We start from the raw sequence: 18931 nt of genomic DNA on the forward strand, positions 1-18931 counted from the left end.
GTTTTTTTTTTTTTTTTTTTAATATTAGATGGTACTGAGTTTCCAAGCTTTTCTCTACAGGGATGAGGCCATCAGGTGACCCACAGTGTGGGCAACCAGCCAAAACTCTGTGGAGATGGGATGCAAGCAGATAGGGCACGGGGAGAAAGCCCTAGGAAGGAAAAAGGAAGATCTCATTGTGAGAGGTTTAAAGTGATCCTGAGAAAATCTCTAAATTAAGAGTTTACTGAAGGGGTGCATAGGAAGGAAAATTTTAGAAGAGGAGGACTTCCGGGCCTTACTTTATGTTACTGACAGCAAGGCTGTGTCTAAACAGACCACGTACCTCCTCTGAGCATGCAGTGACTGCAGAGGCAATACCTGAGCAGACACACTGGAGAATCTTCAAGGCCAAGCAGGACCAGGAAACAAAAGCTCTGAGTTGAGTTAGTTGTGTACCAGTCAGTCCTGTAAGAGAAGCCGAGTTTCTACCTTGCATGGATTCTCTGTGCTCTGGTGTGCAGCTGAGCCCCTGCCGTCCACAGGGTGGATGTTTTAGTGCCTGGCTCTTTTTAACTGGCACATGTTAAGAGCTTTGAATTAGCAGGTGCATAAAAACTGTCAAAAACCACTTAGCTCTCAAGACAGTCTGTCGGTTGCATTAAAAATATGGTTTTATGTAACCACATTCTCTCAACACTTGCTGGGTATTACGGCATGGGAAAGTCACTTGCCCTTTCCAAATGAAAGCAGCGATGTTTTGACTCTCCTAAAGAAAAAGAAAAAAAGAAAGAAAATGAGAAATTCTACAGTTCCTGTGATCTTGCCAGGGAATTGCTCCCGTTTTCCACACTAACTTTAGATTTCTTCCAGCAAAACAGGACTGGCCTAAAACTCCACACTAGAGGCAAGCACCCCAGATACTAAAGGGCCAGCGTCTCGCAGCCTTACTGAGCTGGAAATGAGGGATTTTTGACAAATGAATGGGAAGATGCCTCACTTTCTGCCTGAGGAGGTGGTATTTGCTGCAAGTGTGATCTGTGGTTAAAAAAATAAATAAATAAAAAAATCGCAGTTTTACAGGGGTTTAGAGCTAGGAAAAACGTTATTTGTGCCCCTGTTTCAGAAGAGGTTTAGAAATGGTTTCAATTCTCACTCTCCCCATAGTCACGAGTCCCAAACATCTGGGACCTCAGAAACAAGAGCATCAGGATTCCAGAGTGGAGAGAGTTATAAGACAAAGGTCCAGGAGAATTTTTAAAACACTCAAAAGCACTTCTGAAATCAGCTCCCTTTCAAATATGTGGCAAATACATTAAAGTGGACTTTGGATTAAAGTTTTACTGCCTCTTGATAAAAGCCATTTGCACGTTTGATGTGTTTGTGGATTGCAGCCATCCCAAATGCCTTCCCCAGCACTCACCCTCATGAGGAAGTCTCCCTCTGGTTCTCTCCAGGAATGCCCAGATGGGTTATCATCTGGCACCTCTCTAGAGGTGATCAACTCAAAACAGCCACCTCTGGGGTCACAGACACAGTAGGTGAAAGCAAAGATTTCTGAGTGCAAGCATTTAAGGTGTAATGGTGAATATGGATAACCGCAAAGCCTGTGAGAAGTGGAAGGAACAATAGGGATGTAAGCTTCTGAAACTGGCTACAAGTTTAATGCTACTGAGTTTTAATTCTACAAATCAAAACACTTCCAGTACCACCTTGCACTCCCGAACATTCTGCTCAGACTGATTGCTTTTAAAGGCCCTGGTTATTTCCCTAGCACGGAGGACTGATGGGTCCATGAAGACTCTTGGCAGCTGCTAGAGCCAGGAAGGGAAACTAGTTGGACAGAAGGAGAAAACGTATTGGTGGCTTAGGATGGTTTGAGAAGTGGATGACTCCAGTGCTGCAGGCAGTTGGGGCAAAAGAGATGGACTAGACCTTGAAAGTGTTTCATGATTTCTCCCTTACGAAATGCAGATACAGCTTTGTGGATGTCAAGGCCAGAAAGAACTATCATGAATGTCCAAGTGTAATGGCCAGGATAAGGAAAATAATTTCTTATAGCTTCTACAGGTTCTGCCAGTGACAGCATCACCCCGGAGACTCACAGAGGGACTGTCACTGGCAATACCCAATATGCTGAGAAAGTCCAGGAGCAGGAGCCTGCCTGCTTGGCAGTGCTGGTTTCCTGCAAAACTGGATAATGTCAATGAGACTGATGAACACTCCACAGTAGTCAGGGGATGCAGTGGGATGTCATGGAGAAAAGTCCATTGCTAAATATTTTGATTTGAGGAACGCAGAAAAGAAAACAATTGGTATTTTAGCAGAGAGGGTGGCTGTGGTGGGGAGATCTGGAAGCAAGAAGAAAATCCTGCAAGGAACCAGGCATGACATTTTAAAACAGCTGCAAGACGTTCTTCATGGAGAATCAGAGAAGCGCGTTAGAAAAATGCTGAAATGGACCGGGTATTTTATGAGCACATCCTCATGTTAACAGCATCATCTTCTCTGCCATGAGGCTAACTACCAAAACATGGGACCACCTGAAGCTCACACAACAGCAAAACTGGAGACACAACCACTAGGACACCATCAGCACTACGGAATATGAAATATGCACAATCGGCAACAAGAGTCATCACCTAAACAGCTACAGAACTACTCAAAACATGATGCAGGGTTTTGGTGATACTCAAAAACCTAATCCAGATCCAAACTGGGCAACCTTGCAGAATATGATGTCTGAATTGGACTAACCCCTCCCTGGGACAGAGAACCCGTGTACTCTGGAATGGGAAAAGTGACTTGAGTCTGCAAAGACATAGCTGTTTCACTCCAGTGAGCTCATGTTGCAAAGGCAGTGAGCATACTCAGCACAGATTTCAGCACAGGCTCACAGCATGAGTCTCCAATGACATTATAATTTGTTGCCCAAACTGACAATCTGAAGGATAGACAACTTGTGCCTTTTCAGCCATACTGTACACAGACTAGTGAGGTACCCCTGCTGGGCTGCTGATGAGGTACCTCCTAAGGCTGTGGTAGTGCAACACGTTTCGTCCACATGGAGAAAGTAAGGAAGATACCATGGCTTGCTGAGACACCATCTGCTGGAGACCTAGGTCTAGCCTTTAGCGAAGGAGTCACACCAACAGTGACCTTCTGTTATCTGCTGCCCAGGAATGACTCCCAGGGTTCTCCATCCCTAGAATACCATGTTGGAAGGGACCTCAAGGATCATCTGGTCCAACCTTTCTTGGCAAGCATGACCCAGAATAGATGACCCAGCATCCTGTATAGCCAAATCTTAAAAGCATCCAGTGCTGGGGAGTCCACCACATCCCTGGGGAGATAGATGGCTGATTGTTCTCATTATGAAATATTTTCCTCTAGTGTCCAATTGGAACCTCCCCAGGAGTAATTTGTACCCATTACTCCTCAATCTTTCCCATGTGACTCCTTGTAAAAAGGGAGTCTCCATCTTCTTTGTAGCCAGCTCTCCTGGGGACATGGTGGTTCACAGCCATGTGGAAGCAGTGGTCAAGAAGGTCATCTGCCCTTTAGCTATGTGGTAGGTAGCTGAAGGGTGCTGCTGGACCTTGTGACTGGACTGCAGCCAGGTCCTCACTTGATATTGATTACTAGCAAGACACCTCATGACATTGCTAAGCTTGAAGTTCATGGGGTGACTCTGTCCTTTGTTCTACTATCTCCTTTACTGGCTCTTTGAAGGAGGAAGCTGTGTAGGTGAAATAACACAGTGGGACATTTAGGTACTAGTGCAGAAGCAACATATGGTCAGCAATTATGCATGTGGAGCTGCTCCTGATGCATGTCAGTGAGACCTTGACTGCTGCTATTCTATTGTAAACCTGTCGCAGTATTTGTTCAAGAGTCCCAAGCCACAGCGAAGTCAGAGCAATGCCCTCCCAATAAACAAGTAGACTGAGATCTTGGGCTCAGTTTGGCCCTGCATTATCAGGTAGTGCCTGCAAACCAGAACAAAGACCCATTACTCTGCACCACAGAGAAATGTCAGAAAGACATATGAAGGGCACAATCAGCACTGATAACAAGAACATGAGAGAATCATACCAGATGATTCTATGTTCAGATACATCACCAGCACTACCAACTGCTTCAGAGAAAAGCAAGAAACCTTACAGGGGGAAAGTTAAAGAGTGCCTGTTATTCAGAGATTTATTTATGACCCATGTTTCATTTTAATTACACACAAAACAATTAAGGCTGGTTTGGGTGTTTTTGTCTTACTGGCTCCGACCCTTGCAGCCAGACTCAGGGAGGGCCACGGTTTCAGCCCATGCACGGTCTGGGTCAACAGTGATTCTGTTCCTTAATTCAGCCACATTAATTAATTATTAATGAATTCCCACATCCTCCCCCATTCTGCAAAATGCAAGACTAAAGAGGTGTCCCTAGCACTGCAGCTTTCATGCTGGATGATTTGTATCTACTTTGGTGGCATCACTAGGCACAAACCAGGCTCTTCCAGTACTTGGGGTTTCATTCTCTGCTGTGATGAATCTCCAAGCTTTTGTCTTACCACGTGCTCAGATGGATCCCAGTGCTCCTCCAGACAACTGGGCTGAACAGGGCTTGCAAGGCAACCTGTCCCATCTCAATCATCCAACGATCTCCAGAAAATAGCACAGCCCTTACATGACATAGCCCTTGAAAAGGGAGTCATTCATTTGCTACCCACCTCTGAAGTACAAATGCAATGCCCTGGCCCCTACACATGCTTTTGAGTCTGAGATACCACAGCAAACAGCATCCCTACTGCTGCTAGACTTTCTGAACACCATTGCCTATTCAATAGGACACTGTCCACATCCTCTGAAGGACGGTGTGGCATGGAATACTGGCACTGTCAGATCTCTGCCACATGAGGCCTGCTTTACTTACTGTGCAAGAGCAATTTCTCCCAGTTCTCACCTCTTGCGCAAATGTACCAGGTGTGAAAGCCAGTTCAGACATTAAAACCCACTGCTTAGATCTAGCAGTGTGGAAAAATAAAATCACTGGCTGATCAGCCAAACAAGCAGGTGGGAGTGGTATGGACAGAGGCAGGACAGACAAGTTACTAAACCTGCCCAGTGCTCCCAACTGCCTCGTTATACTGATTTATGTTTAGCTAATTGAGAAAATGACTCTAACTACACAATCCAGGCCCTAATTCAGAAAGGCCCAAGCTTTTTAGTGTCTCTACCTGTATCTTAAAAGGCATGATTTAAACCCTGTAACTAACAGGCTGCCAAAGGCAAGGATTTGAAGGATCTAATGTCCTACCATGCCGAGGGCGTGAGGCTTGGCTAACTTCTCTTGTTACTTGGTCTTTCCCCACTGACGTAGAAGTTTGCTGCTGGGACATAAATCAGGGGAAATGATGAAGGAAACCAGTCTCGTGCCCCATCAAAGGAACCAACACTCGCTTTAATAGGACCATGCAGACTAGCCTAAATAGGGCACTTAACAAACATGTGGTTTCTATAATACCAGCCCACATCTCTACACCCTGTTTGCACTGCCACTGGCAAAACCCTTTGTCTGTTGCACACCATACCTATACCCACAGAATCAGAAAAGGGACCATGAAATAATGGTGTTGAACCAAAGTGTTGAACATACAATTTGTGGGTTGGATCAGGCCCGCAGATAAATTTTATCTAGCTCTCAGCAACTGCATGAACAAGAGTGGAGCAGAGACTGAAGATGCTGTGTCTACACAGAATCACACAAAAGTACCAAACTCAGTCCAGGGCTCACAGATACTCAAAGATCCCACACGAGGGGGATCTGGTAAAGTAGAGGCCTCAGGCTGGGAAAATTATATCACAGGGGTTTTTATCCAAATTTGAACCTTGACAAAAAGATGTTAGGAACAGAAAGTATATAGATCCTGCTGTCCTAAGCAGAAAATGCAGATTAGAAGGAATCCCAGCATGGGAGACAGTTCAGTAGTGCTCTGCCCCTTCTTTGGTTCCAGAATAGTAAAACTGTCCCATGAGCAATCCTTTCTAGCATGGTCTTAATACAGCTGGTGGGGAAACACAGTACCCCCAACCACTAGGCCAGTCACTACTTTTGTTGATACTAGTTTTCCCTCATTCAGTTTAGATGGGATACAGGCTCAGATGGAAGACACTACTGAATCACAGAAGGTATTAGGAAGAAGAATAGTTGAGCGAGAACGTGAGTCTCTCCCCAGATAGCTACTGTAAGCTGAAACCTCTTTAGAGCCCAACTTCATCTGGCTGGATATACAATCAGACTGGGGATTGTTCAAGCGTTTTACACCATGCACTGGACATTCATGGGAACCCCAGGCTGAGCCATGACCATCTGCGCTCATTTAAACACTTCTTGACAGAGGAGGGAGTGTTATTCTCAACATCCTGGCCAAACTGCAACATGGGCAATTATAACATGCTTTGTAATTCTCACAGTAGTATACATCAATGTTTTCTACTTCTCATAGTGGTAATGTGGTGGCCCAACACAGAAATGGCTATATTGCCACAGGAGATTGCAAGTCCTCTGTGATAAGCCCTGCAGTGTTATTGTCAGGTACCGTGTGTTGCTCTATTTTCCCTGCCATGGGTGTTCAACCCCAGTGTGCTTCACATTCAGACTTCTACCTCTACCTGCAAGAGGCCCTCACTTAAAAATGTGCCCACCCATTTGTAATCTATGCTGAACTTTCTTCTATTTTTCTGAAGAGATACCCCACACCAGCTGAGTGGACAGCACACCCGCCTTCAATGCATTCCAGTGACAACAGCAACAAATACTGTCAGACTTACCAGCTACTCCAAAGATAGAAACGGCTTTTGCTTGAAGAGCCTCAATTCCAACTGTTCTCTTTCCTTAAAACAAGGAAAAAAATCCAATCCTTTTGTTGCACCAAAATCATCTCCTGGCATTTCTGACCAGCACACATGTTGTTACAATTATGACTGGACTGCTTGGCTCCGGCACAGGGGGAATGTTAAACCGGCATACTGGCACCCATCAAAACATTTGAGAACTTCCAAAGTGGAACTGACACCATGGTAGTGGTTTATATCACATGTCAGAGAAAGGCTTCATAACTCAGATCAAACAATTTAACTCTTGCACTCCCTGTCTAGAGAGAGCAACCAAATGTTAGGCTGCCTATTGTATTTCACCATGGCTGTTTCATGTGGCTTCCAGCCAGTTCACTTCATTTTGCAAGCTCAGAAGTTAGACAGATAGAAATGGGCAGAACTTCGATGAGGGACTTGTAAGAGAACAGAAACTGTTGATTGTAACAACAGCATCTTTCCTGTTGGGCAGAAACAGCACCAGCACTGTCAGGATGGCACATGAGAACTTTCAGTTTCTAAGTAGTTTTGTTGGATATAAACTTGCCCCCTTCTAGGAAACTCATATTCTTAAGTAGTTGTCAAAAAAAAACTTTGGACTTACAAATTTTTGTCTTTTTTGGTTTGAGGAGTTCAAAAATTAATCTCACCTGTGATAACAAGGTGAATTCAGGAGGACTATTTTAGCCACATTTTAGCCTACTAGAGAACCACAAATTATACGCAAAATGTATGCATGTGCTTCCTGTAAACACCATTATGATTCAACTCTTCTGTCAGACGCTCTTCCGTATGTCCCCTGATGAGCTGAATACAACTGTAACAAGGAACAGACCTATCCACTAGGACTCAGACTCACTTGAGGAGCAACTGGGGACAGCTGCAAAGGATGGAAACAAGAATGGTACAATTAAATTATTATTGCACTTACTGACATCCAGTTTTGAAAGCCATAATCAGGTTGCTACAAGCTGTTCTGCAACTGCAGACAGAGCAAGGAAGTCAGTCACAATTTTCTCACAATACAGTAAAATCTTTAGCTTTTAGACTCGGTCTTCCAGCAAAGTAACAGGGAATGCACTGTATCAGCAGCAGTAGAGCAATGCTTCATACATACCTCAAATGTTATTTTGGAGTTTTCTAACTTCAGTCAGCCCTGATTGTGAGCAGCTAGGAAACAGATTTCTCTTTCTCCTCTGTATGGGACTCACCAGTAGAGATTTTCCACTGCTGCCTTGGGCCATAGTTGAAAAGATTCCTGCCAAACCATATCCTGCCATGTCTTTGCTTCATACGTTTCTGTATTTTGGAATGGCTTTTTTCAAGGATTTACTTTCACACAGTGGCAAGTTGCCAAAGGATATATCTGATTCTGTCACTTATCTGCTCCTGTGCAAAACAATCCTGAATACGTGTATTAGTGTCAGATATCACAACTGAAAGTAAACACACCGTGTAGAAGATGCACCGGTTTATTAACAGAATAAAAATGAAATGTAGTGACACGTTTTTCCACTATTAAAGCCATAGAGACAGTGTCCCCTTTATATACTTGATGCCATCATTCAGTAACTGATTCATAAACTCTGACATGTTCAGGTCAGGTATTACAGAAACCACTTCCACAATGAAAGCAGCCTTCCTCTGTTACATAGTAGTTAATTATGAACACAGTCCCCATGGTTTGCAGCTGCAATCAGTCTATGGGAGGTTTGTCTATGTCCTCTATTTTAATTCCTGAGACTCTGTCCACCTGGAATAGCTTTTTAAAGCCTTTCAGTGGCAACAGAACAAACCAGCTGAACTTCTTGTGGGGTGCACACTCGCACTTCAGGCAAGAAAATGCACTGAATGTTATGTGAAAATGGGCTCAATTCCAATATCCTGTGGGAATTATTAATTTCAAGATCCCTGTCTAATTATTGAAACTTTGAGGCAACTACAACAGAGGAAAACATTTGTAATGGAACAGTTTTAACTGTAACATACTTTCTTTTGTGTGTTTCTACTTCTACATGATACATCCTATAACGTCTTAAACTGTAACCCATAATTTTTGCTAAATCATAGCCTGCTGTGATTTCATAGATAATGTTAGCAATACATAGCTTTTGTCTGATCTAGTGTCATCTGGAAGAAACAGGCAAAGCGATAAATAGGAAATATTACAACTGACTTGCAATTTGCCTCAACATGCAAATTTCCATTAAATCAAGAGAGAGGATCAGCTACGAAGACAATTAAAGCACTTCGGTTTCAAAGGATTAAAAAACATTGAAAACTGATCCCTTACAGATAAAAAGGAAAACAAACATCCTAATGCAGTTGTCAGGGGACAGAATGTGTTCAGGAGCAGGCTAAGTTGTGATGTTCTCTCCTGTAGATATGTACCTCCTGCACACTGTTTGCAACGGGTATCTGTAATAGCAATATGCTGAAAGCCTTTGGAAAAGCCCTACCGTTTACTTCCAAGTATCCTCTTTCAGGAAGGTACAAAGCCCCATGAAAAGCTGGGCATTAGAACATGAACTTAAACCAAAATGATGATGACAGATAGTAAATCCCAAAAGGGAGTCTTGTGAGGAAGAAAAAAAAAAAAAAGGCACCTTAAAAATTTGAGAACCATATTAAAGGAAAAGAGAAATTAAGTGCATATTACTGGCACTGCAGAAGCCCAGATAACATACATACAGCACACAAGCCTGCAGAGAGTATATCAACCATAACCGGCCGGCTTATCTGAACATAATAAGTCATGTAGCAGAACAAGCTGGGGAGTTTCCTGGAGTCACATTTACTGCCTGAGTTTGGCTGTTCATACTGGAGAGGGATTTGGTACCAGAGTTTTGAGACTGAAACAACTGTTCAGAAATAGCAGGAGAAGCAACAGCATGATTAGCGTGTTCATTCTCCTGCACCGTAACACTGGGAGTGAGGTTTTCCTTAGTTGTCCCAGCATGACTGTGTGACTGGCTGGCTTGTCTCCCTGCTTCTGCCTCCTGCTGCTGCAGCATCCGCTCCACCTCTATCTCAAGTTCCAGATTTTCCTCATCTGCCTCCACTTCCAGCTGCTGCATTAACTCCTCCAGCTTCCTGGCCTTGCGAAGTTCATTCTGCTGTATGATTGTGCACAGGTGCTCCGTGAGGTGCTCCTTAATCTCTGTTTTATGTTGGAGGTCTAGCTTGGCTGCCACGTACTCCGACTCAGCCTTATCATATCGCTTCCTGCAAAAATCATAATCATTTCTAGCGGGTTAATTCTCAAAAAACTTTACAATCTGACACATTGACAGATACTTTAAGCATCCCTGAAATGCAGTGTGCTCTGCAATGCATTATGCCAGCTATTTATGATATGCTTCTATGTTAGTAAAAGGGAAGAAAGTAAGTGTGAATTAATCAAGTCTTCTCCTCTTGACACATTAGCCTCTCCACTGCTGCTGTATTCCAAGAGTTAATCTGCTTGTCTGAAATCTACAGACTGAATAATGAACAAGCATTTTTACTGCCTATTTTAAGAGATGCATCACTAGCAGCAGAAAGAAACCATCAGAATTCTAGTAGTTTACAATTCTAATGAACACCTACCTAGTGAACTGAAACACTGCAAAACAGTTTTGTGGTTTTTCTAATCCAGCCATCCACCCGACAGTTAAAGATGCTACAGATTCAGATCTGTCTAAAATTCTACCCTTCCAGCCACCCATATGTATGTTCAAAAAATCATGAGCAGCACAGACTGACACAGCATATGACATCAATAGTGATCACAACTTTTGCATGGCAACAGATGTAGAATTTTCTTGTAAGCGTCCACCCAACATACACCTGCCAGTTTGCACCTCTTGTCATCACAAGTACAGCAAAAAAGAAATATTCCAAATATTTGTTGAGATTAACACCTCCAGAATATCTAGCACTTTAATGGTTAGTGACCACATCAGTGATGCATTTTCCACTACATTCAATGAATCCATACATTCTGATTTACTTCGTAGAAAGAGATGCAATCTTGCTCATCAGGAAAGGGAACATGAAAAAGCTTTTGCAGAATGACTACATGATGTATCTTACAGAGCATTCATAAAACTAGTATTAGTAAGGTGGTTGAATAAAGAATCCAGCTGTTTTATAAAACCAGATTCAAATATCTGGTTAAACGAAGCAACAGGAAGACAGAAGAAATCCCTTGCTTAGGGAAACAGAAGGAAATAAGACATAGAAACCCCTTCCTATATATGCTCTGTTATAACCACAAAACTTTGACCCAGCTGTAAAGGCTATGCCTGCAGTGTGTAGAAGATGCCCACTTATGTTTCCCTCTCAAGAAAGTAAAGATTTCCCTGGCTGAGGTATCTGAAATGGAAAAACTAACGCTATGCTGGAAGCTTTTGCATAGCTAAACCTTTGAGCTGAATCCACACATATTCTTCATATCATATTTATGAAAATTGCATTCCATAGCAATTGTCAAATGCCCCTAGCTATGTATGTGTTCAGGGCTATTTAATAATTTGTTTTTTGACCTAATGAAATTATTTGTGTTTTGGCCCTAAAATACAAGGCAACAATTAAAAAACTGCTTAAAAAGACACCAATTAAAAGTAAACCAGCTTTGGTTCATAATGCACAAAAACTGTAACACCAAAGCACCTAACTCACATTTCCAAATCCCTCCCTCACAAAAAGACAGACTTGCCAAGTTCATGAATGTCATCAAGTATTTTGTAAAGTTTACCATCATACCAGCATGCCCTTTTGTTATCTTAAAAATTGTTTTCTAAGCATCAGAGCCCCTTGTATTATACACTCCTAAGAGAGTAAGCATTTCAAATAGACAAATTATTATCAAATTTTGGTAAGGAAATTTCGAGGAGCACTTAATGGTTTTAGAAATCAGACTTAAACCTAAAATAGATTGAAATGTTTTTCCTCTTGAGGGTATGAAATTCTGTATTAATATGAACTCAGCTACTGAAACTACAGTAAATCTTAGATATTTCAAACGATAATTACACAAAAGAAATACTTATTTTTAGCTACTGCTGCTATTTTTTCAAAGACTAATTACTATGAAGTCAACACATAGCAGAAGTCCTAAGGAGAAATATACATTTAACACATTGAACCGTGAACTAAAAGCCAGAACTGAACATTTCCATTTTATTAAATGGCTACATAAACATGCTGATGTTTACTGATGTTGTGGTTTACCCACAACTAATAGTGTGTTCCAATTAATTTCTTGCATTTCAGGAACTCATCAGAACCAGAGTGATTAAAGGCACATTGTGAAGGATGAAAACTTGCTTTTTTCTTCAGTTTTTGGTCCCAGTTCCAAAAGCATTTCAGCAGCGTTACATGTTTTAAGCTTAATTGGTCCCATTGATTCCAACAGGACCAGAGCTGTCATCAACAAGCAAGTTTCCCTGCAAAGGACTTTCCTTTTAGGAGTTTACAAAACCTCAACTCTTTCCCCCATGAAAAGAAATAAACAACCCTGAAACAGTAAAGCAGGGCTTATGGACAACTGCACAGTTAAAGCAGCAAATTATGTCTTGTGACAGCATGAAGCTGGAAAGCACAGTCTGCAGTCAGAAAACCTCTTCAGTTTCCAGATTCCAAGGGAAAAATTAGGAAATAAAAAGCACACTTTTACCTCAAGATTTGAAAGACCCTCAGACTGTGACCACTTCAACTACACATTATTACAATGACAAAACTCCATTACTACTTTGGTGACAGGAAACAGCAGTTTCTCTCTACACTCAGGCAGGACTATTCCCTCCTCCCTATTTGTCACCTACCGGGCATAGGAGTAGTCCAAGCTGGCCTGATCAATGCGGTTCCGCAGGATGCCAATGTCAGCAGACACCATGTCATCCAGAGCTTGTAACTCCTTCTGAATCCTTTTCAGTTTCACTGTTTCAGCTTGAGTTCTTTTAGATCTGTAAAAGGAAAAGGCTTTTTCTTTTTCCTTTTCAAGCCTATCTTCTTGACACAACAGGCCCCATTTAATTTGCAGAGCAACTAACTTCTTTAAGAGAAGGTTTCTCCTTTACAGTTTAAGACTTTTGATCTTTTGTAATATCCACAGGGATCTAAAATGCCTGCTATTAAAGGACTGTGGCAAAATTATGTAATGACTATAATCAAAGCGCCTAAAATGGATTGTGTTTCTTTACAGTGGAAACATACAAGAAGCTGCTCTAAGTAGTTCTCAGTGTAAGGAAACAGGAAATGGCTTGGGGGGGAAGTAAGAGGGGGAAGGGTATTTAGCCCTACAAATATCCGCTTTCAAAGAAGCCCAGTTAGTAGGGGCCAAAAAGTCACCTAACCTAAGCTTGATTTCCATTTTGCAAAATTATTCCCAAAAGGCCTAGCCAAATCCCAATGAAGTCAATGGAAAGTTTTACATCAAACACAAAGGATTTCAGTCAAGCCTTATGTAACATTTTTCAACTCAGCTTATTCATTCCTAAGTTCTGAAAACTAAATGCTGCTAAGGGCAGTAAGCTTTGACAGATTTTACTCCCAAACAAGCTAAGTAACTTTCAGCAAGCTTTTACACCATGTCACTTTGCTGTCATTCATCACCACCAGCAAAACCATGCTTTTTAGCCACTGCTTTAGACCCCAAAGCAAGTACCTGAAAGGAAAACTAGATGTGATCTTTATGATCTTTAAGGTGCCTTCTACAACCCAAACCATTCTACAATTCTGTATGTAGGAAGTAACACCATCTCTCCTTATTAGACCAGCTGACGCAGGTGGAGAGAAAGAGACATCCTATAGTACTTCTGAGAGACTGAAGAAGGCCTTTGAATGTCAGACACAACTATCACCTCCCCAGTCCTCCTCTCTTTCCCATGCTCTACTTCCAGGAGGAAGTACCCAGCCTGGTCACACCCACGTTTGGTGTCCTAGAGTGATTCAGATCAAATGTGTTTTATCTCTGCCTGGAAAAGGTAAATAAAACTTTCAGAACCCCAAAGAGAATATTCTACATAGCACTGGCTATGGTCACCTGTGCTACCGAAGAACTTTGATGGGCAGAACATAATATATATGTGGGAGAGCACTGGGAGCCTGGAAGCTTCACACCTCCTTCCTTGATACAGTGTTATCAGCTGCTCTGATATACTTCCCTACATACCTTGCCTTCCCTTAGTCTTAAACTATCTTGGTGGACAACCCTGTACAATGCCTGAAGTCTGGTTCCCTGAAGAGCAAGAGCTAACAACTGTGAGCACATGTGAATTTTTATAATTTCTAATCAGCCAGAGGTACAATGATACCTTCTTAAAGTGGATTATCTCCTCTTTTCAACACATACTAGTAAGTCAAAAGCCCTAACAGGCATAGTTATAGTTTCCCTTCATAGGTTAGGAATCAAATAAACTTTCTTTAAATCCAGTGAAAACAAATCAGGAACGGAGCAGGGATGAGCATCCAAGCTCAACTTCCAAATACGCCCTTACTAACAGGTACAAAGATGTCAGTTAATCCTCAAATTCTGAAATAACTTTTCCATCTGGGCACAGAGCTGCAGCTTTGGAAGAGTGAAAAGCTTGTCACAACTTAGCCAGCACTTGTCATCAAAGGGAAATGTCAATCACAGCTGCTCATTTGTGGAGCAGTACATACAGAGCATAGAGAAGAGGAAAAAGTGAGATTTAAACAGATGATATGCAACTGGTTGCAGATGAAAAGTAATCCCTTCCTCAGCCTCAGCCCATGTTTAGCATAGCCCCTTACCTCTCAGCAATAGCTTTGGCCAGGAGTGCCTTCTTCCGTTTATTCTTCTCTTCTATCAGCCGTTGTTCTTGCTGAAGGATTTCCCATCGAGACTTTTCCTGCCTGCTCATTGACAAGAAGATTAAAATTAACAGAAAGTTGTTTCTCCACCTGTTCCCCAAATGACACAAATATTCACCATCATATTTCCTAGAGTAAACTCTAAAAATGTCAAAGGAACAATAAACAGGTTTTGGTTCTGGGGAAAGAATAATCATCTGCAAGAAGTCTTTCAGACCAATAAAACACTTCCAGATGAAATCTGCTGATCAGAACAAAAATATTCATAAGCAAGTAAGCTGCTGGTTAATTCAGCTTTGCTAGAAGAGCATGGAGCACTTTTTCAGAAATTGACTGAATTTTTCATTTACAGGATGTGCTTCCCCACTAGGTAGAAGCAGTTTCAAGTTTCTAGACCTGCTACTAGGCACCATTTGTTCAGTCTGCCAACACAGCCTCTTTTTTGGGAAATGTTTTTTCCATAAAACAGATCATTTCACAGGTCTGTTTTATAATACAGTCCACAGATAATTAAACTGGTACAAATGAAAGGCTGGTAAAAGTTGCAGTGAAAATGAGCAACAAGGAAGAACAAGAATTCAGTTTTGCCACCAGGGAAAGAGTTATATGGATTCCATTTCCTAGGCCACATCTACTAAGAGATACAACTAGTCCCAGAGGATGGAAAGCAAGAGGAGACAACATGTGTCAACACAGCTGGGCAGGATTAAGGAGACACAAAATCTGCTTCGCTGCTTTTCTACTGTGTTGTATTCTTCATATCCTCTTTCAAGAAGTCTCAGTTTAAAAATAGCTTAGCTTAAAAACACCCAAGTAACTCAGCTATGCTAATTTTAACCGTATCTGTACAAAAATATCTCTTCAGAGCTCTCCTCAACATCCTATTCCTACAACTTCACATAAATATTTTCAGAAGACTAAATTCAAATGCACAGGCTAAGATTAATTCAGCAGGTTCAGGGGGTGGCTGTTGAAACTAAGGGTCATTTGCTCCCCACAGAGGGAAAACCTCTCTGCAAAGTTTTAGATATCTTTTCCCCAGTCAAACAGTGTATTTTTCCACTACGCGGAAGGAGCTGAGCAGCCAGTACTACTATGAGCTGCACCAACATGAGGAATTTAGCACTGCTTTTCAAAGTGCTGCTCTTCTGCTGATGGGACAGCTATCTGCAGGTAGGTGATTCCAGCCAGGAGCTCGTGAGGTAAATGGCAGCAGCATGACCAGCAGCTCCAGCCTCTCAAAGTAAACCTCTGCAAAACAGAACCTCCTGGATCCTTTTGAGTTTTGAATTTGAGAGAAGCTATGTACTGTTTCTCCACACAAGTGCTGCTGACTGCCACAGTCCTGCCTCTCCAGCAGGAAGCACCTTCAGTCACCTCTGAGAGCCTACGGACAGATCTAACCAGCCATTGGGTCTGGCACGCCACACCTGGAAAGCTGCTCATCCCTGTTTTTGGGGAATATAAATCATGCAAGGAAGTTTAGTGGCCAGCTAGTGTTTGTTGATTATATTGGGCAGAAAAGTTTGGACCTGCATAGGAATTCAAAGCTACTGCAGCATTGTTTTAAAAATAGAGTGCTTTAAAAATAAACCATATGCCCTAGAAAAAGAATTCAACCTTTTGCCCCTCAAATCTTATTTTGCCTGATGAGGAAGAAAATAAAATTAGCATGTGGATACAGACAAGAAGACAAACATCAAGAGGTAAAACCAAGTAATTTCTCACACTGGAAATGACTGCCCTCTCTAGCAGATAGACAGCAGCTTCCTTTTATAGGCTATCTTCTGAATTCTGGGTGATGAACTAGTGTAATTGCCACATTCAATCAGACTCCCAGAGAGCCATGTTCAGAACTTTTTCCTTTCTCTCTCTTACGTGCATCACTTTGAATCTTCTGCGGGAAGCAGAAGCAACCTGCTGTTGGCTGATGCACAGGTGAGAGCCTTGAGATTGGTCTCATCTTGAATCATAAAAGCTAGACAACTGCTTAAACCTGAAATTTTACATCCTTACCAAGACTTTTGGCATTCACAGACCTGCAGCAATATTGTAAAGAGAACACCAGAGCGTATCTGCTCCAAAAAGGGCTTTCTGTTGTGGCTGCTGGCTTGCATACACACCTCGATGGTGAGACTAAGTCTTCATAAACCATTAAGACAGTCCTACATCTTGGACACTTTATGATGTACAGTTCTAATACCACAGGAAATTACCCAAAGACAGCATGGTGCATATCTGCACAGATTACACTATAGAATTTGGTCCTTAACGTCAGGTTTAACACAACCAGATGTGAAAACCAAAGGTTCAGTGCAGAGACAGCAAACATGATCTCTCAAACCTTCCTATTAGATACAGAAAAGTTCACTTCAATTCACAACAAAAGAATGAATCAATACAGAACAATAAAACCCATCCCCTGATTTTACCAACTTACTAACAATTCCACTTTCTTTTTTTCCACTTTGGAGCTGGGCTTTGCAGGGTGGGTGTGGACACTGTCACTGCCATTACAGGGATCTACCGGTGTCACTTCCTTCTGCTGGTCTTGGTTGTCATTTTGCCTTTGATCTCCTGCTGAAGGAGGGTGAGGTGGTGGCACAAGTTGCTGAGGATGACAAGGTTTGTGTTTTGGTACAGAAAGTAACTGCTCAGGAGGCACAGAAGCTGCTCCACCCTGCAGTCCTAGCTTCCGACATTGCTGCTGGAGAGCTTTTTCTCGCAGGGATTGCTTCCTACTCTTATTTGTAGTGTGGGGGTGATGCTGCTGCTCTGAGGGTTCATACAAATCTATCAATGGACAAGAGGCAGAAACAAGATTAAAACCAAGTCTTAAGATCAAAGGCACACTCTGTGAATAAGCTTTTCTAGTCAAGCCAACTGGTGCAAAACCAACATAAGGAAAAGACATGCAGGATGTCAAGGGAAGGCAATATATGGGTACACCCAGGAACCTGGAAATATCTTGTTAGCGTAAGAATCAAGAGTTTTAAAGGATCTGAACATACAAAATGAGAAGAGGCCTGGACTATGGGACTACGAAATGAGACGAGGCCTGGAATACGGGACTAAAGGAAGAACCATAGGTAGGAGTGAGGCGACTCTTAGGGCAATGACGGAGAGATGAACCTAGGACTAAACAAAGGTGCCAGACAGTCTGGTGGACAAACTGGGCGTTTATAAAGTGAAGAATAGGGAAGAACAAGGTGACAGACACAGAGGAAGCTACATATGGAATCCACATAGAAACATGGATGGGGTAGTGTACAGGAAGATGGAGGTGCAGGGCAAGAGCCAGAGCATCTGGAAATGTATCAGAGACTTGTGGGTTGAGAGCCAGAGGGGCTGGAGGGGAGAAAGACGGGAGCAGTGAGAGATGGAGTATGGGACGGGAGGGGCCGAAGGACTAGGTGGGGGAAACAAAGGACTTCCTGGAGAACCCGAGGTGTTTGATGTGAGGATGGTCCGGAAGAGCTGAGAGGATGGACAGAGGTGGGGATGTAGGGGACTGAGGGGCCGGAAGGCTGAGAAGACGAAGGGAGGTAGGTGCAGCTGCTGCGGTTGACCGGGTGCCGAGGGCCCGTAAGCTCCTCCGCACCGCCCCCAGCACCGCCGCCCCATGCTAACCGGGACAGGCACTACGGCCGGCCCGGTCCCGAGCCCCGGCCCCGGCCCCGCCAGAGCCCAGTCGTGGTCCGTACCTGGGCGCTGGGCCCGTAAGCGCCGCAGCTCCTCCTGCGAGAAGCCAGCCCAGGCCTCGGCCATGACGCTTCCTCCTTCCGCTGACGAGGCGCCCGGCAGGCAGGGCCCGCGGCTGCCCCACCACCGCCGCCCATTCGCCGCAGGCGAACGCCGTGGACAGCCCTGGCCGGCAGCGCCGGGGCGCCTCGCGCCTCCACGGCAACACGACGGGGGCGGGGCTAGGAGATGGCACCGTGAGGTGAGGGGGAAGGGAGAAGGGACGGCTCCGGAGGTGTCGGGGCGCGGAGGCCGCGGGCTGTCCCCTGCTGCCGCTCACCGGCGGGGCAGCCCCAGCGCTCAGTCGGTGGGCCAGAGCTCCTGGCGCAGCAGCCGGGCTGCAGGGCGCTCGGCACACGGCATGTGCAGCTCCGCTGTGTGTGGGGCGCTGCATGGGGCACCTCCCAGAGGCTCCTGAGAGTGCAGTGAATAAAGAGCTTAGTGAGTCCCCGCTAAGGAGGTATAAATGGGAGAAGCCGCTCCCAGATAGAGCAAGCCTCAAGGAGCATCACCACACATACCCCCTC

At 43.5% G+C, this 18931-nt stretch overlaps 1 protein-coding gene across 2 annotated transcripts; it reads right to left on the bottom strand.

The window, feature by feature from the left end:
• Positions 1–384: 384 nt before the first annotated feature.
• Positions 385–18540, bottom strand: GORAB (golgin, RAB6 interacting). 2 transcript variants are annotated; one of them, XM_062602350.1, is made up of 5 exons: positions 18368–18540; positions 17108–17456; positions 14604–14705; positions 12653–12793; positions 385–1586 (listed from the first exon to the last, which is right to left on the bottom strand). In XM_062602350.1, the coding sequence occupies exons 1-5, from the start codon at positions 18429–18431 to the stop codon at positions 1295–1297; spliced, it is 948 nt and encodes a 315-aa protein (XP_062458334.1). In that variant the 5' UTR covers positions 18432–18540; the 3' UTR covers positions 385–1294. The 2 variants fall into 2 exon arrangements, with proteins under 2 accessions (XP_062458334.1, XP_062458333.1); XM_062602349.1 differs by lacking the exon at positions 385–1586 and adding an exon at positions 8302–10070 and having other exon boundaries at positions 18368–18525.
• Positions 18541–18931: the final 391 nt, after the last annotated feature.

The sequence above is a fragment of the Pezoporus occidentalis genome, unplaced genomic scaffold, assembly GCF_034315485.1.
Source record: "Pezoporus occidentalis ecotype Australia unplaced genomic scaffold, CSIRO_AGI_Poc_V1 ctg76, whole genome shotgun sequence".
Lineage (NCBI taxonomy): Eukaryota > Metazoa > Chordata > Aves > Psittaciformes > Psittacidae > Pezoporus > Pezoporus occidentalis.

Coding starts and splice junctions, on each gene's coding strand:
- GORAB (XM_062602349.1), bottom strand. CDS start 18,431: ATGGCCGAGGCCTGGGCTGGCTTCTCGCAGGAGGAGCTGCGGCGCTTA. Junction 17,457..18,367: donor CTTACGGGCCCAGCGCCCAG/GTACGGACCACG, acceptor GTCCATTGATAG/ATTTGTATGAACCCTCAGAG. Junction 12,794..14,603: donor GCCAAAGCTATTGCTGAGAG/GTAAGGGGCTAT, acceptor TTCCTTTTACAG/ATCTAAAAGAACTCAAGCTG.